Source organism: Neolamprologus brichardi, chromosome 10, assembly GCF_056152115.1.
Source record: "Neolamprologus brichardi isolate AB-2024 chromosome 10, ASM5615211v1, whole genome shotgun sequence".
NCBI classification, from domain to species: Eukaryota; Metazoa; Chordata; class Actinopteri; order Cichliformes; family Cichlidae; genus Neolamprologus; species Neolamprologus brichardi.
Genome location: NC_142113.1, coordinates 18,220,449 through 18,246,513, shown reverse-complemented (window position 1 = coordinate 18,246,513; position 26,065 = coordinate 18,220,449). Strand labels below are relative to the sequence as shown.

Here is a 26,065-nt window from a genome sequence, read left to right as displayed (position 1 = left end):
TCCACATCCTCTCGAGCTCTTCTCTGAGCCCTTGGTATTTCTCCAGCTTCTCGTGTTCCTTCTTCCTGATATTGCTGTCATTCGGAACCGCTACATCGATCACTACGGCCGTCTTCTTCTGTTTGTCTACCACCACTATGTCCGGTTGGTTAGCCACCACCATTTTGTCCGTCTGTATCTGGAAGTCCCACAGGATCTTAGCTCGGTCATTCTCCACCACCCTTGGGGGCATTTCCCATTTTGACCTCGGGACTTCCAGGTTATACTCGGCACAGATGTTCCTGTACACTATGCCAGCCACTTGGTTATGGCGTTCCATGTATGCCTTGCCTGCTAGCATCTTGCACCCTGCTGTTATGTGCTGGATTGTCTCTGGGGCATCTTTACACAGCCTGCACCTGGGGTCTTGCCTGGTGTGATAGACCCCAGCCTCTATGGATCTTGTACTCAGAGCTTGTTCTTGTGCTGCCATGATTAGTGCTTCCGTGCTGTCTTTCAGTCCAGCTTTGTCCAGCCACTGGTAGGATTTCTGGATATCAGCCACCTCCTCTATCTGCCGGTGGTACATACCGTGCAGAGGCCTGTCCTTCCATGATGGTTCCTCGCCTTCCTCCTCATTCTTGGGTTTCTGCTGCCTGAGGTATTCACTGAGCACGCTGTCAGTTGGGGCCATCTTCGTGATGTATTCTTGGATGTTCGTTGTCTCATCCTGGACTGTGGTGCTGACACTCACCAGTCCCCGGCCCCCTTCCTTCCGCTTAGCGTACAGCCTCAGGGTGCTGGACTTGGGGTGAAACCCTCCATGCATGGTAAGGAGCTTTCTTGTCTTTATGTCAGTGGCTTCTATCTCCTCCTTTGGCCAGCCTATTACCCCAGCAGGGTACCTGATCACGGGCAGGGCGTACGTGTTGATGGCCCGGATCTTGTTCTTACCGTTCAACTGACTCCTCAGGACTTGCCTGACCCTCTGCAGGTACTTGGTGGTTGCAGCTTTCCTAGCGGCCTCTTCATGGTTCCCATTCGCCTGCGGGATCCCCAGGTACTTGTAACTGTCCTCTATGTCTGCAATGTTGCCTTCTGGTAGTTCAATCCCCTCAGTTCTGACTACCTTCCCTCTCTTTGTTACCATCCGACTACACTTCTCCAGCCCGAACGACATTCCAATGTCATTGCTGTATAGCCTGGTAGTGTGGATCAGTGAATCGATGTCTCGTTCACTCTTGGCATACAACTTGATGTCATCCATGTACAGGAGGTGGCTGACAACTGCTCCGTTCCGTAGTCGGTATCTGTAGCCAGTCTTGTTAATGATCTCACTGAGGGGGTTCAGGCCTATGCAGAACAGCAGTGGGGACAGAGCATCTCCCTGGTAGATCCCGCACTTGATGGTGACTTGTGCTATGGGCTTGGAGTTGGCCTCTAGTGTTGTACGCCACATCCCCATTGAGTTCCTGATGAAGGCTCTTAGGGTCCCATTGATCTTGTACAATTCTAGGCATTCCAGTATCCAGCTGTGGGGCATTGAGTCATAGGCCTTCTTGTAATCAATCCAGGCAGTGCACAGGTTGGTTAGTCTGGTCTTGCAGTCTCGGCTGACTGTTCTGTCTACCAGTAGCTGGTGTTTTGCGCCTCTGGTATTCTTGCCAATTCCTTTCTGTCCCGCTCATGTATTGACCCATGTGCCTGTTCATCTTAGCCGATATGATGCCTGACAGGAGCTTCCATGTAGTACTGAGGCAGGTTATTGGTCGGTAGTTGGAGGGGACTGGTCCCTTCTTGGGGTCCTTGGGGATCAGGACCATCCGACCTTCGGTTAGCCATTCCGGGTGTCTCTCATCAACTAGCAGCTGGTTCATTTGTGCTGCCAGACGCTCGTGGAGTGCAGTCAGCCTCTTCAGCCAGTAGGCGTGAACCATGTCGGGCCCTGGTGCTGTCCAACTCTTCATACTGGAAACCCTTTCTTGGATATCTGCCACTGTGATGGTTACTGGACCCTGTTCAGGGAGGTCGCTATGGTCTGCCCTCAGATCCACTAGCCACTGAGCATTGCCGTTATGGGTTGCGTCCTTCTCCCATATGCTCTTCCAGTATTGCTCCGTCTCCAGCCTTGGTGGTGCTGTTCTCTTATTATTGTTCCCTTGCCACTGAGAGTACACCTTTGCTGGTTCTGTGGAGAACAGCTGGTTTATTCTCCTGCCTTCTATCTCTCTGGTGTACCTCCTCAAGCGACTGGCCAAGGCTGTGAGTCTTTGCTTGGCAGTTTCCAAGGCCTCAGGTATGGACAGCTTGCTGTATTTCTTATGCACCTTCTTTGTCGCACCTTTCTGCAACTCCGTTAGTTGGCTCACCTCCCTCCGTGCTACTTTGATCTTGCCCTCTAGCCTCCTTCTCCATGGAGGGTACTGCCCCTTGTGGCTGTTCAACTTGTAGCCAAGCATCTCACTGATCACTGCTGCCGTATTGTAGATCAGCTTGTTAGTGTCGGTAATCGTGGCTGTAGGTATCATCCGTAGTGCTGCATTAACATCATCTAGCAGACCTTCTGAGGGTACTTCACGTAATCTTGGTAACCGGCTACGGGGGGTCCAGGTTTCAAGCTTGGCCATGATCCTATCTTTCAGGTCAGTTCCTCTCGCACTCAATGATCCTTCTCCTGTCGCACTTGGGGCTATGTACCCAATCTCGGGTGGGGGTGATGATATCTCCCCCCTGACCTGGCGTCCTGACTCCTCCTTGCCGTAGCATTTATGTTGTACCTCGTCAATCTCTAGCTGTGAGAGCAGTCCCTTCTTTCGAATGTTGGAACACTGAGCTACTAGTTGTTTCGCCGTCATTGTGGATGTTGGGTATCGAAGAATCCATAGGTCCCTCATCCTATTCATGTAGCCCCTTCCGCCGGGGTTACTTGCGTAGTAGCATTCCAACAACGCCCTGTTTTCGTCTCTTGCCCACCGATGCCTTCTTGTTCCAGTAGCCCACTTCTCGTCAGGGTGCCCTGGTTCCTCAACACCTGACGCGGACCTTGTTGATCCGGGCGACGTCCGAGCCGGCATGCCTTCATATTTATCTGTCTCGCTCATGTCTGCGGTAGGCTCGCTTAGCATAGGGGGTCTAGCCTTAGGACCCTTACTGGATACAGACGCCCCAGGCAGGAATCCTCTGCTCCAAAGGCATGTAGTTTAACCACTACGCTATCCAGCTGCTATAACTCTATATAGCATATATATATATATATATATATATATATATACATATATATATATATATATATATATAGATAGATATATTATCCATTTATCTTCTTCTGCTTAGCCCAGACCTCCCTCTCCCCAATCACTTCCTCCAGCTTGTCCGGGAAAACATCAAGACATTCTCAAGCCAACCGAGAGATATAATCTATCCATGATGTCCTGGATCTAGGCTATGCCTAGAAATTCTGTCCATTAAAATTACAAACAGAATCGGTGACAAAGGGCAGCCCTTGCTGAGTCCATCACCCAGCGAACCCAATGAACGAGTCCGATATATTGCCGGCTATGTGGACCAAGCTCTTTCAACGGTGGTATAACGATCGAATGGCCCGTAGCAATGGGCCAGACACCCCATACTCCCACCAAAGCACCTCCCACAGGACACTCTGAGGGACACAGCTGAATGCCTTCTCAAAGTCCACAAAAGACATGTAGACTGATTGGGCAAACTCCCATGCACCCTCAAATATCCTTGAGAGGATAAAGAGCTGAGGTTCAACCAACGGAGAGACTCTCCTTTCCAGCACCCTGGCATAGACTTTCCCAGGGAGGCTGAGGAGTGTGATTTCCCTATAGTTGGAATACACCCTCCGGTTGCCCTTCTTAAAGACGGGAGATAAGCGAGTCGCCCCCTCGTCCCCAGACTCTGCTTCCTCCACGGAAGACGTGGGGGTGGGATTAAGGAGTTTCTCAAAGTATTCCTTCCACCGCCCAACAATACTCCCAGTCGAAGTCACAGCACTCCACTCCACACAGTGCAGGTAGAACATCGTTTTCCCCTCCTGAGTCCTCTGATAGTTTGCCAGAATGGTAAATGGTAAATGGCCTGTATTTGTATAGCGCTTTTCTAGTCCCTAAGGACCCCAAGGCGCTTTACACATCCAGTCATCCACCCATTCACACACACATTCACACACTGGTGATGGCAAGCTACATTGTAGCCACAGCCACCCTGGGGCGCACTGACAGAGGCATCTCTTCGAGGCAGTCTGAAAGTCTTTTTCCATGGCCTATCCGAACCTCTTCCACACTCGAGTTTTTGCTTCAGCCACTGCCCGATCTGTGTTCTGCTTGGCCTTGGGTTAACACCACGACAGGCACGAGCCACCTTGTGGACGCAGCGGCTTCAGCAATAGAGGTGACTCAATGTCCCAAGCCCTCCCCAAAATGCTGTTGAAACTCTTCCGAGGTGTGCGTTGAAGACGGGGGCCACTGCCAGGCTTTCCTAGCACACGCTCACCATATGTTTAGGTGGGCCAGGTCTGTTATCTAATAATAATAATAATAATAATAATAATAATAATAATAATAATAATAATAATAATAATAATAATGTGTCTCTGTTACTATCATAAGTAATTATCCTCATAATAACAATATTCAGTATTTTTCTGTGTCTCTGAATGAAAGAAGAGAACAAAAAACATGCTGAAAACACAGAGTGAGCAGCAATTTCTTTTATCAGGGCCTTGGGATGTTACGCAACCATTTCTTGTGCAAACTTTAACTTTTCAGAGGCAAGTTGCCACCAGTCATTTAAATTATATTACTAAAGAGCTACACCATGGACAGAGGCTTCTTGCGTAATGGTGATTCTCAGAAGCAAAAGTAAACCAGGAAAACATGAGGTCAATCAGTGCATGTGCATGTGCTGCAGTTAAGACACTCCTTGGTTGAAATCCAAAAGTGAAATTGGTCCAAAATCTTGCTTTCAAAATGTTTGGAATAATTTAGTCAGATAAAGATCGTAAGATATGACAGCAAAGTCATCACAGCTCAACAGGTAGCTGCCAGGGCTACTGTCAGATTTGCAGATGAAGCATGCTTCTTGAAGATGTTACCTGTACATTAGTAGACACAATCAGGACTAAGTACACAATAATAACTGTGTAAAACTTTTTTTTGTTTTGTTCGTTTTAACCTGCATGTTATACTCATATTAACATATTAAAAATACACTGTAAGTGATAATACTTTGGATGATGTAATAATATACATGAGATATAATTGTGAACATTTCTCATTTAAACCATTTAAAAAATAGTGAAAAAGTTATTCAGCCTACATTTGATTTCAGGTCTATGGACTCTTATGAAAATTAAACTTAGGTTTATAGACATCTGTCTGAGGAAGTGATTGCTCATCTGATTTAGTGTCAATACTCTTGAAAACCTTTTGATTGTTTTATGCTTTTTTAGGGGTTTTTTTCACCAGCAGTTTACTTTCAGTATATTCATATACACTATGTAGCTCTACAGACAGATTAGCCATGTTAGATAATGGAAAAGTAGGTGAAAGGAATTTCTTTAGTCATAATCTGCATTGTATTCACACATTTATTGGTCACTTGTTTGTAAGGTACAAACATAGCATTGTAAAGTCTGATTGTGTATAGACATACACGAGTCGAGTTCCCAATCAAAAGTATGAAACATCTGTCGATCTATCGCAGTCATGATAGAAAAAACCCCATCGTGGCATTTTAAAATGATCATGCCATAATTTACAGAGGTACAGTAGAAGATCTACCGGTAGCAAAACACTATTTAAAACAGAGCACCATATGACAAAAAACAACAAACAAAAAGAATACAAAACTCTTTCCAACTAATCTGTTTGCAAAGTGATATCGAAAAAACAAACAAACAGCAATCCTCGTACAATATACCTCACCTTTCACCCTATTTTACCCCACATTAAAAATCACTATTCCTTACACACCAAAATTAGGGAAATAAAGAGTTTAATCGTATGGCTATTACACGAACTGTGCCTCAGATGGAATAACAAACAAACTTAATGGTTCTTTGGATTAAGAAATGGCTAAATTAATTTAATCTCAATCTGCGGTTTTTCAATCCACCACTGCTCGACCAGGAGCGTTGGAGATGCATACAATCCTTGTGGTGAGCCCTAAGCGTTTATCTTTCTGCAAGATTCACTCCCTTGGCTTATGGTGACGCCTGACCAGCCTTGCCCGCCTCTTCATTCCAGCTGAAAAAGACGAAGCAGAGCGAACAAAATGTATTAAGAAGATAAAGGCTGTGAATGTATCAGCAAGTAATTATACTGTTACCTGGAGCTTTCCTGGCAGCAGCAAATCTACCTCCTTCTGCGAATTTAAGAGATAATATGGTTTGTATATTAGAGATATACAGACAAGTATGTCACAAAATTAAAGTCAAAGCACTTACCTTTAATGATTCTGCTAATTCTCTCAGACTCCTCATCGATCAGACTTGGGTCTCCGTGGATCGTAGTTATCCTGGAAAAGTCTGGGCCTGAACGTTTGAAACAAAACCATTACATCTAAAATCCGAAATCATGTTCTGAGTCAAATCAGTTTTTAAAAAGGCTCCTTAATTACTTTCCCACCTTGAGGTATCCACTTGCACTGAATATAGATTTATAATCATGATCATTTTAAGGAACAAAGGAAATTAAATATTTGAAATAAACCTATTTGGTATAAAGTGTTTATGGGAGGACACATTACCCTCAATGATCTGAGGCTCGTTCGCCGTGGTGTGTCTGGCTCCACCTTCAGACCGGCAGCGGAGAAGGGTGTTGAAAGTCATTTAACGACTTAGCAACTGTACAAGTACTGACTGACAAATGGACAGACTGACAGGCACATACACCCCATAAAACACCTCCTCCGCCACCACCAACACAGAGTCAAGCACACATGGGTAAGCTTATGAACATACACAAATTGCACACAAACACACAGTACCATTAGCCCAAGAAATAAGCTGCAAGACACCAGAAAAGCAGCTGAAAGATTACCTGCTATTGTACCCAAAAGACAATGGCCCAGTGGTCTGATAATATAATAATATAATTTGCACACTGCACAATTCTCACACATACATGCCACAACATAGAGGATGTGCAACCTCCCCTAAGAAACAACAACATCTATACTAGGATGGAATTGGATGTCTATCCAGCAGATGGATTACAAAAATAAACCTATGTTCCTTGCATGCTTGCCAAAGATTGTCGTCATATTCTGTGCAATCCCATGAACCAGGCTGTTAAACAGGGCTTTCCGAGCAGTACATATCTGGCTGTCCCGGACACAAACAAACACACAAACAATAAAGAGCAGTTTGATGTATCCAGTCCGAAATGAGGACTAATTCATTTTTGGGTAAATCTTGCTCCAATCAACACTTGTCCGTCTTTTGGGTACCTCAGTCATGAGCCTCACTGCTGAGTTAATTGCTAACTCCTCTCTCCTTTAGTGTTTTGCTTGTATGTTTGATCTCTAGTTTCAACCTCAAATTATGATCCAGCCATCTAAACCTTCATCAAACAACATCTCCCACCTGTCTGTTTAGTTTGTTGATTATGTTGATTAGTCTGTTGAAGGATTTCCTTCCACCTCGACAAGACACTTTCAAAGTGTCTTGTCGAACCTTGCAGCTCAGTTCCTGTGATCTCTGTCAGGATTTAAGTTTGCCATTGTTTACCCCGTCGAACACAATAGTCGTGGATGCTTTCACAAATCTGAGAAACTGAGATGACAAGTTCAAGCAGGCTTTGGCTGCCACTTAGCCAGCCAGAGAAGGACTGGATGTAAACGATCCACATCACTGGTTTGCTTCTACCGGCAGTCAAAATCCAAACTTCAGGCCTTACAATAAAAAAAATTGATGAAGACCATGGCTGAACAACTGTGCTCAAAAGAGCCAAGTCACTGCATGTGCTTTACAATCCCTTCTCTCTTCTTCTGGTCATCATTATTCTTAAGAAATACAGTATACACCATAGAGGAAGTGAGAGTAGTTACTGAAGATGAGGCATTCACAAAAGGATCAACTCAAGACAAAGAATGGTGCAAACCAGGAAAACAGTATCTGACTTAGTAGCTGATCACCACACAAAAATGTGATTAAAGGTGAAATTAAATCTGCATTAAATGAGAGTGACACACAGTGGCTAATATCATCATGCAGATCTGTTAGAAGGTGCATGAACGCTCTAAGATTAATGCTACTACAGTCTTCAAATCAGTAAACATGCAAAGGAAACTCACCTGTGCTGCCATCTCCACCAACACTAGCACCTGTGATTCAAGGCAACATCATCAAATCTGTTCCAAAATCTTTGTTAGCTTCAAATTTGATCATCTATGATGGAAAATGAATGATATAAGCATTTTTGACAAAAATTACCATCAATAACTCTTGTAACTTTGGTAATGGAAGGCTGTCCCTCAACGACCCTGGTGACTTTGGTCTGTGTAGGGTTTCCTTCAACGACCCTGGTGACTTTGGTCTGTGTAGGGTTTCCTTCAACGACCCTGTTGACTTTGGTCTGTGTAGGGTTTCCTTCAACGACTCTGGTGACTTTGGTCTGTGTAGGGTTTCCTTCAACGACCCTGGTGACTTTGGTCTGTGTAGGGTTCCCTTTGATGACCCTGGTGACTTTGGAAACTTCAGGGTCGCCTTTGATGACCCTGGTGACTTTGGAAACTTTAGCGTCCCGTTCTATGACTCTGGTGACTTCGGTAAGTGTAGGGTCCCCTTTGATGATCTCGGTAGTAATTGAAAAGTTCGTTTTGATGTCTTCGAAAAGTGAAGGGTCCCCTTCGATAACTCTTTTTATGGTAGTGATAGATGGTTCCACTGAAATAACCCTGGTAACATTGCGGATCACCGTTGACTCAGGAACTGTAGAGAGGGAAAGGTAATTTCAGCATCGGTCAAGAATGTAGGGAATAAGGGTGTAACTCCCTCAAATTCTTTATTATGGAGGAGTCTGAGGAGTCCAAGCAGATAAGAACATGCATTCAAACCAAGAAGATGGCATGAGCATGGTAAGTGATTGCAGCACTGAAAAAAAGGAGGCCTTAATCAATCCTGCACTTACACACTTTGTGACACTCACTTTTTTCTTTAGTTGGTTTAGAGTGCACATCTTTCAGCTTTAAAAACTACTTGTTTAAATTATAATAAATGAGATGTGAGCATCTTCCATTTTTATCAGAAGGCTGATCTTTGGCCTGAGGTTGCTTGATAAGTGCCCTTTTTAGTAATCAGAGCCAAGATCATGTCCAGTAGCGGGTTTTGATACGGGCGACACAGGCGGTTGCCCGGAGCGGCATCGTGGTGGGGGGCGGCATCACGGGCATCGGCGAAAAAAAAAAAAAAAAAATGCTCGTACTCATGCTGCCCTGACATCATGCCAGCGCATACTGGGGATGGCATAGGCACCGATCGGTTTTCTATTGCCCATTTGCTGGGAGTAAGGGCACCCTCGGTTTGCGAGGTGCGCCTGGAGCAGCATCTAATAACCAGCTCGCAAAATAAAACAAAATAAAAGCAAACTAAAAAACATGAAAACACCAGACATTATGATACAGACTTATTATTTGCGCCGATGTTTTTTTGAAATTCTGTATGCGAGAAGTGAGCGCGAGAGCCCTCGGTGCGCCTGATAGTACAGTATATAGAGAGACGAGACGACGAGGCTCCAGTTACAGCAGTGCAAGTAAACAAACAATAAATATAAGAAGAGTAAGAAAATAAATATACACTTTAGGACTCGGGACAAAGGGATCAATAACAATTTAAAATTTATATTTTATAGTTTGATGATTTAAAGTGACCCCTATGAAAAAAACACAGAGGGAACAGTTTACCCTGCCCGGGATAGGGTTACCGGGGCCCCGCCCTGGAGCCAGGCCCGGGGAGGGTGCCCGAGGGCGAGCGTCTGGTGGCCGGGCCTTAGTCCATGGGGCCCGGCCGGGCACAGCCCGAAGAGGAGACATGGGCCCATCCTCCCGCAGGCCCACCACCCGCAGGAGGCGCCATAGGGGTCGGGTGCATTGTGTGCCGGGTGGCGGCCAGGAGCGGAGGCCCTGGCGGACTGACCCCCGGCTGCCAAGACTGGCAATAGGGACATGGAATGTCACCTCTCTGGTGGGGAAGGAGCCTGAGTTAGTGCGTGAGGTTGAGAGGTACCGGCTAGATATAGTCGGGCTCACCTCTACGCACGGCTTGGGCTCTGGAACCAGTCTCCTGGAGAGGGGCTGGACTCTGTCTCAGTCTGGAGTTGCCCCTGGTGAGAGGCGGCGGGCTGGGGTGGGTATTCTAATATCCCCTCGGCTTGCTGCCGGTACGTTGGGGTTTTTCCCGGTGGACGAGAGGGTTTGTTCCCTGCGCCTTAGGGTCGGGGAACGGGTCCTGACTGTCATCTGCGCTTATGCGCCGAGTGGCAGTTCGGAGTACCCAGCCTTCTTAGAGTCCCTGGGGGGGGGTGCTGGAAGGTGCTCCACCTGGAGACTCTGTTGTCCTGCTGGGAGACTTCAATGCTCACGTGGGTAACGACAGCGAGACCTGGAGGGGCGTGATTGGGAGGAACGGCCTCCCTGATCTGAACCCGAGCGGTGCTTTGTTATTGGACTTCTGTGCTAATCACAGTTTGGCCATAACGAACACCTTGTTCGAACATAAGAGTGTCCATAAGTGCACGTGGCACCAGGACGCTCTAGGCCGTAGGTCGATGATCGATTTTGTAATCGTATCACCAGACCTGCGACCATATGTTCTGGACACTCGGGTAAAGAGAGGGGCTGAGCTGTCAACTGATCACCACCTGGTGGTGAGTTGGATCAGGTGGCGGGGGAGGACGCTGGACAGACCTGGTGCACCTAAACGCGTAGTGAGGGTGTGCTGGGAACGACTAGCAGAGGCCCCAGTCCGTGAGATCTTCAACGCACACCTCCGGCAGAGCTTCAACAGCATTCCGAGGGAGGCGGGGGACATCGAGTCCGAATGGACCATGTTCAGCGCCTCCATTGCCGAAGCTGCTGCATTGAGCTGCGGCCGCAAGGTGGTTGGTGCCTGCCGTGGTGGTAATCCCCGAACCAAATGGTGGACACCAGAGGTGAAGGGAGCCACCAGGCTGAAGAAGGAGTCCTATCGGGCTTGGTTAGCCTGTGGGACTCCGGAGGCAGCCGACAGGTATCGACAGGCCAAGCGGAATGCGGCTCGGGCAGTGGCTGAAGCAAAAACTCGGGTGTGGGAGGAGTTCGGAGAGGCCATGGAAAAAGACTTGAAGAGGTTCTGGCAAACCGTCAGGCGTCTCAGGAGGGGAAAGCGGTGCTCTACCTGCACTGTGTATAGTGCTGGCGGAGCGCTGCTGACGTCGACTGAGAAAATTGTCAGGCGGTGGAAGGAATACTTCGAGGACCTCCTCAATCCCACTGACGCGTCTTCCAAGGAGGAAGCAGAGTCTGGGGATGAGGGGAATGACCCGCCAATTTCTGGGGGCGAGGTCACTGAGGCAGTTAAACAACTCCTTGGTGGCAGAGCCCCTGGTGTTGATGAGGTCCGCCCCGAGTTCCTGAAGGCTCTGGACGTTGTAGGGCTGTCCTGGCTGACACGCCTCTGCAATGTTGCATGGAGATCAGGGGCAGTACCCGTGGATTGGCAGACCGGGGTGGTGGTCCCCATCTTTAAGAAGGGGGACCGGAGGGTGTGTTCCAACTACAGGGGGATCACACTCCTCAGCCTCCCCGGGAAAGTCTATGCCAGGGTGCTGGAAAGGAGAGTTCGTCCGCTAGTCGAACCTCTGATGCAGGAGGAACAATGCGGTTTTCGTCCTGGTCGCGGAACACTGGACCAGCTCTTCATCCTCTCGAGGATACTTGAGGGTGCATGGGAGTTTGCCCAACCAGTCTACATGTGTTTTGTGGACTTGGAGAAGGCATTCGACCGTGTCCCTCGGGGTGTCCTGTGGGAGGTGTTGCGGGAGTATGGGGTGTCTGGCCCATTGCTACGGGCCATTCGATCCCTATACAACCGTTGCAAGAGCTTGGTTCGCATTGCCGGCAATAAGTCGGACTCGTTCCCGGTGGGTGATGGGCTCCGCCAGGGCTGCCCTTTGTCACCGGTTCTGTTCATAATTTTTATGGACAGGATTTCTAGGCGCAGCCAAGTGGCGGAGGGCTTTCGCTTTGGTGGCCTCAGGATCTCATCTCTGATCTTTGCGGATGATGTGGTTCTGTTGGCTTCATCGGGTGAGGGCCTCCAGCTCGCACTGGAGCGGTTCGCAGCCGAGTGTGAAGCAGCGGGAATGAGGATCAGCACCTCCAAATCTGAGGCCATGGTTCTCAGCCGGAAAAGGGTGGAGTGCCCACTCCGGGTCGGGGATGAGGTCCTGCCCCAAGTGGAGGAGTTCAAGTATCTCGGGGTCTTGTTCGCGAGTGATGGGAGAAGGGAGCCGGAGATCGACAGACGGATTGGGGCTGCAAGCTGCAGTAATGCAGACGCTGCACCGGTCCGTCGTGGTGAAGAGGGAGCTGAGTGTAAAAGCGAAGCTCTCAATTTACCGGTCGATCTACGTCCCTACCCTCACCTATGGCCACGAGCTGTGGGTAGTGACCGAAAGGACGAGATCGCGGATACAAGCGGTGGAAATGAGCTTCCTCCGAAGGGTGGCTGGCATCTCCCTTAGAGATAGGGTGAGAAGTTCGGCCATCCGGGAGGGGCTCAGAGTAGAGCCGCTGCTGCTCCACATCGAAAGGAGCCAGCTGAGGTGGTTTGGGCATCTGGTAAGGATGCCCCCTGGGCGCCTCCTGGGTGAGGTGTTCCAGGCATGTCCCACCGGGAGGAGGCCCCGGGGCAGACCCAGGACACGCTGGAGAGATTATATCTCTCGGCTGGCCTGGGAACGCCTTGGTGTTCCCCCGGATGAGCTGGAGGAGGTGGCTGGGGAGAGGGAGGTCTGGGCCTCTTTGCTTAGGCTGCTGCCCCCGCGACCCGGCCCCGGATAAAGCGGATGAAGATGGATGGATGATTTAAAGTGGCAGCACGGTGGCACGGTGGTTAGCACTGTTGCCGCACAGGAAGAAGGTCCTGAGTTCAATTCCAACATCAGGCCGGGGTCTTTCTGTGTGGAGTTTGCATGTTCTCCCCGTGTTTGCGTGGGTTCCCTCCGGGTACTCCGGCTTCCTCCCACCGTCCAAAGACATGCAGCTTGTGGGGATAGGTTAATTGGATAATCCAAATTGCCACTAGGTGTGAATGTGCGAATGAATGTGAGTGCGAATGGTTGTCTGTCCCTGTGTGTTAGCCCTGCGACAGACTGGCGACCTGTCCAGGGTGTACCCTGCCTCTCGCCCTATGACAGCTGGGATAGGCTCCAGCACCCCCCGCGACCCTGAAAAGGATAAGCGGAAGCGAATGGATGGATGGATGGATGATTTAAAGTCTCACACACAACATGTCGAAAGGGGAGGAGAGCCCTGCTGCTTCCAAGTAGACCACATTTCATTCATAATGTTTTCAGTCCAAGCCCATTATGTATTCATGATTTGAATCCTGAGTTGTGCAAAATTGCAGAAATACACCCTAGACAAAGTGAACTAAGGTGTAGGTTTATAAGGTTATGTTGTGGTGATCCTCGAGTTGGGGGATGGGTGTTCATACTGGAGTGCAAAATTAAAACCAAGATGGACAAGAAAAGTTGAAAGCCATCAGGTGCTCAGTTTAGAAAAAAGAGAAAAGAAGAGGAGGAGAAACAAGCAAAAGATGCAGGTAAGCAGATGTGTCATTGGATAATGGCAGGTCATCCTGAAACAATCAGAATCAGAATACTTTATTAACCCCTAAGGAAATTATGTGGGTTACAGTTGCTCCAAGAAGAAATGGTAAAAATAGCAACAGTAACAGACTAAACTCCAAACAATACATTATGTTACAGATTTTAATATTAATTAGTCATTGTCAGTTGTTGATTTGTTCTGTTCTCATTATATGATGAATTATGATGGCTGTTTGGTAGTCGTTTGCATACTATGCATACTCTCTCTCTCTTCATGTGTGTGTGTGTGTGTCTGTGTGTGTGTGTGTGTGTATGTTTCTCTGGTGAAATTCAGTATGTGATTTTATAAATACTTCAAGAATGATAAAGTATTTAGCTTACGTAGCTTAGTATGAGGAATAGTTAGGATTCCCAGATGAGTAATCGCACATCGATTGTATAATCACTGTAAAGTTGTATTTTTAGATTTAGTTATTGTAGCCCTTAAATCATATGAACATGGTTTCTTAAAAGATGAAATGAAAATCCTCTTGAGATCTGAAAAACCCTTTGTTTTCTGAACCCACCCAGCAAAGCAATGGCCTCTACATAAGTATTACCACAAAGGATCCAAGTAAAGACTGATTTTTCCTTCTTATATTCATTTGTTTGATTAAAAAACATACAAATATACCGACAAATAATATGTCTTGAGACCTACAATCCCTGTCTAATATATGGGTAAGTGTGTCCAGACTTTTAACTGGTACGTACTTACTCCTCTGAGAAACCTCCTATGAGACATGAATTATTAATGTGGTTGCAAGACAGATTTCACTTTATGCATATTTGTATTGTTGAGCAAAGAATATGCATTTGTTTTAAAGGAATGTCTGTTATTTATGATCACTGCAGATTGTAAATCAAATAAGTGCAGATTCAAGTCCTTTGTGTAGTTAGCTGTAGGTCTTACCTTTAACAAAATGAGTAGTTGTTGTGATAGTCCTTTCTGTGAAGTAATAAAATTAGTTTTAGGTTCCTGCTCAGGCAAAAATATCTAAACATAATACAGTGATAGTGATATTATGGGAACTTACTGATGAAGGTGAGCGGGATCTCAGTGTAAGAAAATCCAGAGACAAACTAAAAAACAAAAAGCATAACAGAATAAAAGCTTCAAAAGTCAACCGGTGAAACCTCTACACAAGTACACAGACAGGGTTTCCCCTTCACTACCTTTATCTGAATGTACTTAATCAGCTTCCTCAGGAGGATCAGGAGGTCCTGACGGCCCACAGGAAGGTCTGTAAGTAATACGCGTCACATTTAATATATATCAAACAAACAGAATGCAACCAGGCATACAGGTGAACACACAGCACATGTTCTTACCCCCTGGGTAAAGAACATTCTTCACTATATGGATCACACCATTTGTTGCCATCAAGTCACTGTCTGGCACATCCACAGAGTTGACATTGATAGAGCTGTCTACCTGGTAAAACCAAACACAATTAAACGTTACCTTCACACAAATTTAAGAATATTTAGGTCATTTAAGAAGAATGCAGTGTGAGAGCTGGGAATTCCATTTATTAACGTTACTAATATGCTACAATTGCCCAACGTGCAAAACTGAGGCAAATCACACTTTGAGCTGAGTTTGAAAAGTTTTTCTGCCCGTGGGCTGAATTTTAAACATTAATCTAAGAATGATTTCACAAGTTTCATTAGCTGATACATCTGAAATTAACGCTCTATGACATTCCCAGAAGGATTTAGAAACTCGTTGCTGGCTTTTTTTATTAAAAAAAAAAAAAAACTCAAAAAGATGACATACAGATTTAACTTGCAGGTTCTTGCCCTGGAAGGTTTTGAGCAGATTGGTAACTCCTCCCTCTAATCCTCCATTGATGAAGGTACCATTACTGAAGTGGTACAGCAGGATGTTTCTCAGAAAAGTTAGATCACCTGTCGGTGTCAATACGAAGGAATTATAATTCATATTTTACACAATGTTAAACAATGTTTTTTTTCTCATTTCTGCATCAAATAGTTCCCTATTAGATCAAGATACCTTGACAGCATTGCTGGGTTTTTCAAAAGATAAGTGGATATGTGCTCACTGCAGTGGGGTACTCACTTTTGAGCAGAGCCATGTCTTCCTTGCTGAGGTCGACAAAGGCATCGTCCGTTGGTGCAAAGACGGTGTAAGAGCCTTTCTGCTTTAACAGATCATACAGACCTGCTGTTTCCATTAACGACAGGAATTTCCTACATTCATTCAAATAACAGAAAGAAAAGAAGAAAATCAGGGATGCAGGAATAAAATAGGAACAACATTTAAGAGCAATGTACAGTTTAAGTTTTTACAATCGGTTAGTGGAAATCAGGTGATTTTAATGATCCACTGGAAGTATATTTTTTTCACAGCCTTAGTGTTGTGGTTCAGACAGAAATAAATTTATATTCTATATTTGTGTATTTGTACAAGCAAAATGGCTCTAACTGCAATAACACAATGAATATCAGAACAGATATAAAAAAAAGTTTCTCTTTTAAGCCGGGAGGATTATAGTGTTAGCAGTGAAGTTCAGGCAGAGGGTTTGAATGACATTTGCCTTCTTGTGTGGTCCCACTGAGTCACAGATTTGTTTTCCTCAGTTCTTCATCACCAACCTTTACTGGTGCCTTTAATTACACAGTGAGAAATGTTCTACTGAAAGTGCATCATCAACAGCATCAGAAAAAGATGTTTTATTATGCACACAAGCAATGTGCGATCACTGTTTCCATCCCCACTACTGGAGATAAAAATCTCACTTGACTCAAAGAGAAATCATTTTCAGCAACAAGTATTTTAGAATGATACTTTGCTCTTACTTGAAACGTCCGTCAGAAATCAGGAGCTCATAGATAGTTTTCTCAGGTGGTTTGATTAGAGACCTCACAGAATGGAGCATCCCATTGCTCCCCTCCTTACTGCCACGCACCATACATGTGTTTTCTATGCACACGGCCTGTCAAAAAAGGAGCATTCATAGAGTTAAGCCACAGGTTTAAAATTCACTGTACAAATCTGGTAACTATTTGCTTGTGTGGAGGAAGGTTGTAAGACTTTCTTTTTTGATTGTCATCAATCAGAATAAGACAATGTTTCTGTGGAGAAATTAAACCCAGCTGACTCTAATTTGCTATCTAGTCGAGCAGAAACACACTTCATCTGCCAAAAGCTGTAGTAATTAGACATTTTCCAGATTTTTAAAGTCAGCAACAATATACCACACACTTAGTAAGGCTCACATAAATCAGACTAAGTTACTACTTTCTGTAGTTTTTCTCTTTTTTTTTCAGATTTCACTTGGTTAATGTAACAATACACACACACACACACACACACACACACAGAATTCTCACAGTGCGGTAAATGAAGACTCGTAGCAGTTTGCCAGCGATTGTTTCCAGCGTCTGTTCGTTGTAAAGCTCACTCAGTTTCATTTTAATCTTCAAGATGTGGTTTTCCAAAATGAGTCTCAGCATGTTTGTGTCCATTGACATCACTTCACCTGACAGAGAGAAATGTCAGAGATTTAAATAAGATGGATAGTTTTAGATCCTGATCAAATAAGGCAAAATGCCTTGCAATTTAAAAGTGTGGCATACGTTATAATATTTTTGGTTTGTAAAAGACAAAATATTATAACCACAAAAAAAGTGCTACTTTTCTATAGATAAGAACATGTTTCAACTCACTAGTGAAGGCACTGTTGAAAGGAGCTAGGAGGGTGTACTCTGTCTTTGGACCCAGGGATTCAGCTAAGCCCAGTTCAGACAACTTACTGCTGAAAGTGCTCTGGGAGGTTTCCAGTAACGATTTCACTTCCTTGGCTGACATGAAAAATACAAAAAAGATATGCCTGTGACCCATTAAAAGGAAGACGCCAAACGATTTAAACAACCTCAAAATGTGTTTGTACCTGAGTCTGGGATCAGCATCTGGTCTATCAGGTGGATGACGCCATTGGTCGCTACAATGTCCTTCTTCAGGACCATCTTGATGCCGTTCACAGTCAGACTGTCACCGTCACAGCCAATCTCTATGCTGCTGCCTTCTGCAGTCTCATACACAGATCCTACCATGATTGCTTCTGCACACTGGACACTCTTTAACAGGTGGTAGTTCACCAGGGCTGACAAGGTTGGTCAAAGTGTGAAAGAGGCAAAATTAATTACATTTAATTGAGTAATTAAATAAACATAAACACAAGTTGAACATAGGTTTGCAACTCAAATTACACGCTTAAAGTATCTAATTATTATGTGAAGCTTGTGCTGTGATGTGTTCTTCAGGAATTACAGGTACACAGATGAATCAAACATCAATGTTCTCTGTGCTCATTATTCACATTTAGGCATGTATTTATGCCACAGCTGAGCCCGACTATCAAGCTAAGCCAACAAATTTAGCCTGCAAAAGCAATGCATTAGAAACACAAGCAAAATTTCAAATTAAGTCACCATTATTATGTAGGTCAAATTACTCATTGGCTCTAATATAATCTTTGGAAGCTGGTCTTACATCATTAGTCTGATAATTTATTGGAATTGTATTTTATTCCAAGAAGAAGCCTGTCACTATAGAGACTGACTTCATGCCTGTGTTCATGACTCAGCAAATAAGCAGATAAGCTATTTTTGTGTGGTTTTGCAAGTTCAAACAAGTTCAAAGTCCACTTGATATCAATTTGTCTGCGGGCCTACTATGAGCTGTGTGAAGCTGCCGCACACGCTCATAGTGGCTCATAGTAGTAGTGGCCCTTTTTTAGCATATTTACCAGGCCACGGGAACAATGCCAATATGTGAAAATGTAAAGGTTGTACTTTATGTTCTCATTAAGGCATCACATTTTTACTGTACCTTTAACAACAGCCGGGTCTTCCATGATATTCTCCAAGTAGTCTGGGGTCATTTTGTCAAAGGCGTCATTAGTTGGAGCAAACAAAGTGTATTGGCCAGGTTCACCCAGTTTGTCCATCACATCGGAAGCTAATGCGATAGTCTGGGGAAAAAGACACGACGTAAACATTTTTCTAAGAATCAGATGCTATAATGAGTTGGATAAAATTTACTGTTTGTTAATGGTGAACTGTACAACTGTAAACTTTTTTGAGAATAGTTTCATACACTAAAAGAGGAAAGGTCTTCATTGAGCTCCAAGTGATCCTTGATGGTGTTCCCCACGGCCTTGATTACCCGATCGATGACGTGCACCACACCATTTGTGGCCAGCTGGTTCGCATGGAGAATCCTGACACAGTTCACTGTAACAACCTTAGGAAGTAAATATTTTATGAAGATCAAACAATCAATGGCTTAATTGACTATTATAGATATAATTGTAATAATCATGCAGCGTTGCGCTTGTCTACACCATTCATAAACTGACCCCATTTGGGTAGTGGTTGAAGTGCAGTCCCTCTTCATTGTACATGGAACTGACAGTCATGCCATTCTTCATGTCTTTGGTGAGGACACGGTGGTTTACCATGTGGTAATGCAGAGCGTTGTAGAGTTCAATGTTCACATTGTTCTCTAGTGCAGATCGTTGAGCCTTTAAAAATCACAGTGTTAGTTTCATCAAAGTATAACTGTGTTTGAGCAGACATTATTGTAAGTGCATTTCTCTCTAAGGTTTTAAACACGGGTTTACTCACAGGGTCCAGCTCATCCCAGGCATCATTACTAGGTGCAAACAAGGTGAAGGCGCCTTTTCCCTCAATTTCTTTTCTCAGTTTAGAGACTTCAGCATATTGCTGTGTGGTTGTAGCCTTGACAAAGCCCAGTGTACCATACACATGGTCAATGGGAGCCACTGGTGGTGAGGTTGAGAGTTGTGAGAAACCAGAGGAAATATTCATATTGAATATATTGTAATTTTTAGTTGATTTTGAATGAATCTGTTGAGCCATCCACCTACCTGCAGTGCATCCTTTCATACCCTCGAGTTTCATATAACCTGGACAGCATTCATATACAACCATCCTGCCAAAAAAATTAAAAGAGCAGTGAGTTATTCAATAAGTAGATAATCATTAAAAACATAAATTAATTTAATCCAGATATAAAATGTCAAAAATAAATAATTTAATTGTTCAGGGTTGTGCATCTTTATCATATAAATTTCAAACAGAGAAAGAGTCTACATGACTCTAACACAAGGTGATAAACCGAAACAAAACTGTACCATCTCAACAAACTAAAATAAATGAGTCATTGAAAAAAAACCTGTGCAGCTGTGAGATAATGAGGAGCCCTGGGAATGAGGGCATTGAAAACAACAAATGAGGAAGTAACTCTTGACACTGGCTCACCTGAACACCACATAGTAAACTTGTGAAAAAGTTTGACATGAATTAAACATAAAAAAAGCAGTCAAAAAACCAACAAGTTAAGCAGACTGGAAAGGAGAAAAAAAAACATTTACATGGTTTGTGTTTCCACAAGAAAAGTGACAAAGCGCTCAAAAAGTCCCAACAAGAGGTTAGTCGAGAATAATTTGGTGACTGGGAAGATCTCTAGTAACTTTTTTTCTGTCTTAAAAAGAAGAAAGAAAAAAATTACAGGATCATGTGTAAGCACTATTATCAAAAAACAGACTGTTATCTGTTACATTTTTATGGACAACTCTAAGTTACTTAGTTTCCTCTCTTCTGTGTGGTAGACTGCTATCAGACGTCTCACTTGTCAAGTCGAATCCTGTAGTCTGTAAATTTTCCAGAAAACATCCCTCACAGATTTTCATTCTTTAATTTCACTTCTAAAAAAACAGACAGGGTGTCTTCATTTAGATTTTAGGTGGAAATAAAGGCTCATCAAAACTTAGCGTAACTCAAAGATGGCTTTGTCTTGGGCTGTTTATGTGTGGTGCTTGTGTCCCTCTTTTCCATGTTTGTGTGTATAGGCGTTTGTGTGTGTGTGTGTGTGTATCCGGATGGCCGGTTTACAGGCACCGTCAGGCCTGGTGAGTGTGTCCCCGCCAGCAGGCTGGCCACACCCGAGGAGGATGATGGCACACACCTGCTGCTGATCAGCCTCGTCTGGGGGAGTTACTTAGAAGAGTGGCTGAGCTTCCCGTGGATGCTGGATCGTTGCAAGACTTCCCGTCAGTTTCCCAGCAAGTCAGTTGAAAGGGTGAGTCTATCACAATTGTGGGCTTTCTAACGGCTGCCTCTGTGATTTCTCCAAGAGGATTGCAGAGACAAGAGGGCAGCGAGCACGTTGTATGGAAGCACAAAGGGAGCAGAGACACAGAGCACGGACACTGGGGAACTCACATGGCGAGCGCGCACGGGGATTGATTGTCATGTTATTATTTACTGGACTGTAAATACACGCACTGTCTGCATCCAAGAGTCCTGTGTTTGGGTCCTCCTTTCCCCGTTCCATGACAAATTGCAAGATAAGCACCAGATAAGCTGTGCTCATAACAGGAGCTCAGCTGGCACTCTTTTGCATTGGCATGAATGAAAGAATGAGGTGTGAGAAGGCTAATATAATGAGACACAGGACAGTACTGTAGCTCTAATGTGAGAGGTTTTACTGAGAGCAAACAAACCATAGATGGTTTGACAGCATTTGATTAGGATTAGTCCCCAGTTAACGAACATTTTCTAAGACAAACTAGGAAGTGAATAACCTGTACTGGGGTTTAATTTGAAACACTTCCTGAGTTTTCAGCGCCGGAAATTAGTTTTGACTTTTTCTTTGAGCTCATTACACTTTCATTACATTTTACAGAACTTGAGGTTTTCCTGCCTTTTTCTCATGGAAACATTGTGTTTCCACATGTTCACATTAGTTTTTCATGATTTACAGTAAACCAGTCTATCAATAGTTTGCTTTCTATTCAGGAATCACCAGTATTGATAAATTACGCCAAAGCAATACTTTTTTAAAAGCTGCTAACTGCATAAAATGTAACATAAAAATGTAATTCTTACAAACAAACAAGCAAGTAACACAACCATAGTCAGTATGCAAGTAGATTCAAGTCCCCTCAACTGAAAACCTCATTCACACACACACAAGCACACATGTGCATGTACACACACACTTTCTACAAGTGTGTGTTTGATTCTGCTGAATGTGTTGAATTAGTCATCTTGTGCAAAGAGGCATGTTGCTTATAGAGCAATCCCTCTTTGCCTTGACACTAATTTCGGTAATATAAAATACATAAATACCCCTCCACGACTGGCTGTCAGGAAGGTATGAAGTCATTGCTCCCCAGCTACGCTCTGACAGGATAATAGATTCAATAGAGACCTGAAACAGAATTAGCCAGTGCACTGTAGCCAAGCCCCTGGTTGTATCACAGCATGAAACAACTCAATGTGGCTTCCAGATGAGCAGATGTGCAAATATGGGGCTTTGGTGCGCGCGCACACACACACACACACACACACTGTACTCATACAAAGACTTTAGGTGGGGTTTTCTGGCACCCGATAAAGCCATTGGAGTGTTTTTTTTAATCCTCTTTAATCACTAATGAACAGTCTCTGTTCCATCCTCATCCGTCTGGTCTTAATATTGTGTAGAAGGGCTTTTTTTGTATAGATGGGTGTAGACTCCCTCTAAATTAATACATCTTTAAGAATCTGACTTTTACAGTGGTTTATTATAAACTCCACTTAATTTTAATCACACATCCTGTGCTTCCTGCAAATTGTTTTCTTTAACAGAAAAACATTTCTTTCATCCAACAGCTCAATTCAAATGAAATCCTCAAAAGATCCTATGGTACCATTATATCAAGAGAAACATGAGCAATTCCCAAACTATGTTAGGTTAATAGTTAATACTTTTAGGTTGGTATAGTGACCTGAAACTACACATGCTTTTAACCAGCGGTGTAAGATCAAAGTTTAGTTTTGGAAATATGTTCAGGATGCTCAACAGCAACAAAACCTTTTGAAAAAGATTAAATGTGAAAGTGTGTGACTGACCCACTAGCGCTGGAAAAGAACAAAACAACTAACCAAAACAAAACAGGGTATCTCTCTGGGTGATCCAAGAGGAGAATATTCTGAACACTTCCAGCTGTTTAGCAAAGTGCTTTCTGTGGGGAAAAACTTAGCAAAAACGTAGATTTTGCTGTATGTAACACTACAAACCTTTTGCATGAACTAACAAATTAAGTTATAAACCAGAAAAAAGTTAAATGCATTGAAATTTATTTTTTCAGCTAACAAAATCCTATTTTAGAAATTGTTTAATTTAAACATTTTAAATATGCCATCTTCACATTACACAAAGATCTGACAAAATAATTTGTAAATAGCCTAATGGGACGATGAGGCCAAGCAATTGTGTTTCTTATCTTAGAAACCCCTACTAGCTTCTCGTAATCTACCGTCACACGTTTTGACCAGTAGTTCCTGGTTGTTTTCATGTCTACTGCTGTACTGTTTTGGGAGAAAATGACTCACCCCTGAGCTCACACCCCATTTTCAGCCTTATCGATACTGCAACAGGTGCTCCAGTTGACTGCATGACTGAAAACAGATGGGTGTATGTCTACATGTGTGTTCTTGTGTGTGCATGTGGGCTAACGACAGAGACTAAGTGTGTATGTTATTTTCTGCTGCTGCTGCACTTAAGTATACCAGAACAGCTCCAACTAAGCCTTACACTCCTTTAGGTGCGTTTCATGTAATATTTTATGAAATCATTCTGCAGGAAATAACCTAAATAAATAAATCCACCACAAGCACCTAAAGTTTGGTTTCTTATTATTTTCATAAATGCACAAAGACATTACTGGTTTGAACCATGCAACTTCATTTTAAAGCAAAGGTTAAGAGGAGAAAGCGAGATGCTATAGGTTCAGATAAACTGAGGTACAAGTCTGAGGGTGCAGAAAGGGTTTGGTCAAACATATTGGGCCTCTGCTGATAGATGGGTGACAAAGCTGGGTGTGGTTTGCACTTTTGATCAGACCAGTCTAATTCAGTGCAAATAATGATAAAAATATGCGCTAATTAGATCCATTCGGTCTTTCAGTAAACACTTACGTATTCTTGCCACAGATGCTGCGTTTGTACCAATTCCTGCATGTGCTGAAGTACTTCTTCTTGGTCCCCGTGACTTGCTGCAAAGCACACACATTGGGTCTGTAAGAGAGGAAAGGGAGGAGAGGGTAGGGAACAGGATCAGGAGGAAGGTCAGGATATGGAACTGTACGAGCGTAGCAGGGGGAAGGAAGGCGACAAGCATAGACAAGTTGACAAAAAAGACCATGAGAAGATGTGGGGAGGTGTGTATGTATGAAATGGAAAAGAATGCATGGCAGAAAAAAGCGATTTACACATATCAAATATGCAATATTTATGTTAATAAGACATTATATGGACAAAGGTACTGGGTCACCGACAAATGACAAGTACAGGAGCTGCTCACTCAGGGAAACTGATAAGCATGAAGCTCCTTGAGCACACTTTCTGTCCTGATGTTTATGTCAGAGGAAGTTTAGAGCTGTGCAGTCATCAGAGTGTTGGCAGCTTTTAAACACTAAGAGCTGCAGGACAGGAATCACATCAACTCTGCTACTTCATGACTGAGTTAATGTGGTTCCTAATTGCTCCCACTTTACAAATATACCACTTACAGTTCATTGTGGTATTTCTAGGATGGAAGAAACTTCATGAGCTGATTTGTTGCAATGCTGTCATCTTAACACGGTACCATACTTGGATTCAGTGAGTTCTTAACAACAACCTTTCCCATTCACAAATGTTTGTGAGGACAGGCTGTGTGAGTAGCTGCTTGATTTTATACCCCAAACACGTGAATTTAAAGATAAAGGGGTGTGGTCCAGTACTTTTGTCCATATGGTGTATTACGTAAAACCAAAATCTGTTTTGTGGAGGGTTTTTTTTCAAGTTAGCAGACATTTATTTCAGCAAGTAATAATGGTGCTTTATTAATCAAGCAGACAAAACACTAATGTACAGTATCTGCTACAGTAATGTGTGCCGCAAGTGTACTGTACTTACAGTAAGGTCAAAACCACCCAAGAGGCAGAACTAATTATTTGGTTCATTTTGGCATCAGTCTTAATCCAAAATATGATTTTAAAGAAGATTCATCTTATTCAATTTACATGTGAATTTTAAATTACATTAATTACATAATTAATAAATACACAATTAATAATATTTGGAATATTTCAATAAGAAATACACTAGAAAAACTTTAGAAAGGGTTATTTCTTACAGTATTTGGATTTCTCTGGACTTCAGTTGTTGATTTTTGCATGTTAAATATGTTGACGATCAAGCGGAATTTCCTATTTTTCATCAATATGACTGATATGTTCATGAAACTGTAGTGCTCAGTAAGATTTAAAACCATATTAAAAGTTGACGTAGTCTAACCTTTTACAAATGCTACAGTTTATTGCCAGATCATACAATTTATGTTCTTACACCTGCAAACAAGGTGATAGGAAAAATACTAAGTCTACCTACCCTTGATCCCTGGCCCGTATGCGGCTATGGGTGACTATCTTGTCATAAGCTGAAAAAGCTGTGGTCTCCAGACTGCAGAAGGCCACCAACACTAAGGTCACCACCAGAAGCCGATGCATCCTGTGAAGTTATCGGTCCTCAGTGCTGCAAGGGCTCAAACACACACTGCTCTTGTCTTTCAACTGCACACATACACACACACACACGCACAAACAAGCAGGAGTCCCCAGAAACACACAGGATATGTGGGAACACAAATGAGAGAGGGAGCTTTTATATGAACAAGCTTCTCTCTAACACACCCACTCCCTTTTTAGTTCTTCACTGTCTGTTCCATACCATTATATCCTTCTCCCACCCGCATACACCCTTCTATTCAGTCGAAATCCTTCCTCCACCACTAACTCTCCTCCTCCCTCATGTTCGTATGAATTTTGCATGAATTTGCAGACCACCATCACATCCCAGAGCACCAAGGGCACCCTGTACTTCAAACTTTACATTGCTGTACAAGCTGCAGTGTCCGCCTGTCTCCAAACTGTGAATTCTTTTTAAAGTATGCAAACCAGTGATGATTTGATCATTGTATGTAAAATATTAGAGGATTAGTTTTTTTCTGAGGCTAACACCCACAGAATTTGCACTGCAATAAAAAAAGATGCCAATAAAGATGCATAAAGAAAAGCAGATTTTAAGATGCAGATCAAAACACTAGTTTGACAATAACACCTAAACACGGGCTC

General features: G+C 43.7%; 1 protein-coding gene across 2 annotated transcripts; it reads right to left on the bottom strand.

Moving 5' to 3' along the window:
* Window positions 1–5,569: 5,569 nt before the first annotated feature.
* On the bottom strand, window positions 5,570–25,680 carry postna (periostin, osteoblast specific factor a). 2 transcript variants are annotated; one of them, XM_087847333.1, is made up of 23 exons: window positions 25,323–25,680; window positions 23,868–23,966; window positions 19,769–19,833; window positions 19,506–19,663; window positions 19,238–19,402; window positions 18,976–19,122; window positions 18,709–18,850; window positions 17,768–17,980; window positions 17,544–17,678; window positions 17,208–17,356; window positions 16,674–16,810; window positions 15,934–16,064; window positions 15,631–15,761; window positions 15,183–15,285; window positions 15,027–15,094; window positions 14,888–14,933; window positions 14,764–14,799; window positions 8,435–8,932; window positions 8,296–8,325; window positions 6,748–6,792; window positions 6,446–6,532; window positions 6,328–6,363; window positions 5,570–6,245 (listed from the first exon to the last, which is right to left on the bottom strand). In XM_087847333.1, the coding sequence occupies exons 1-23, from the start codon at window positions 25,439–25,441 to the stop codon at window positions 6,190–6,192; spliced, it is 2,796 nt and encodes a 931-aa protein (XP_087703459.1). In that variant the 5' UTR covers window positions 25,442–25,680; the 3' UTR covers window positions 5,570–6,189. The 2 variants fall into 2 exon arrangements, with proteins under 2 accessions (XP_087703459.1, XP_087703460.1); XM_087847334.1 differs by lacking the exon at window positions 6,748–6,792.
* Window positions 25,681–26,065: the final 385 nt, after the last annotated feature.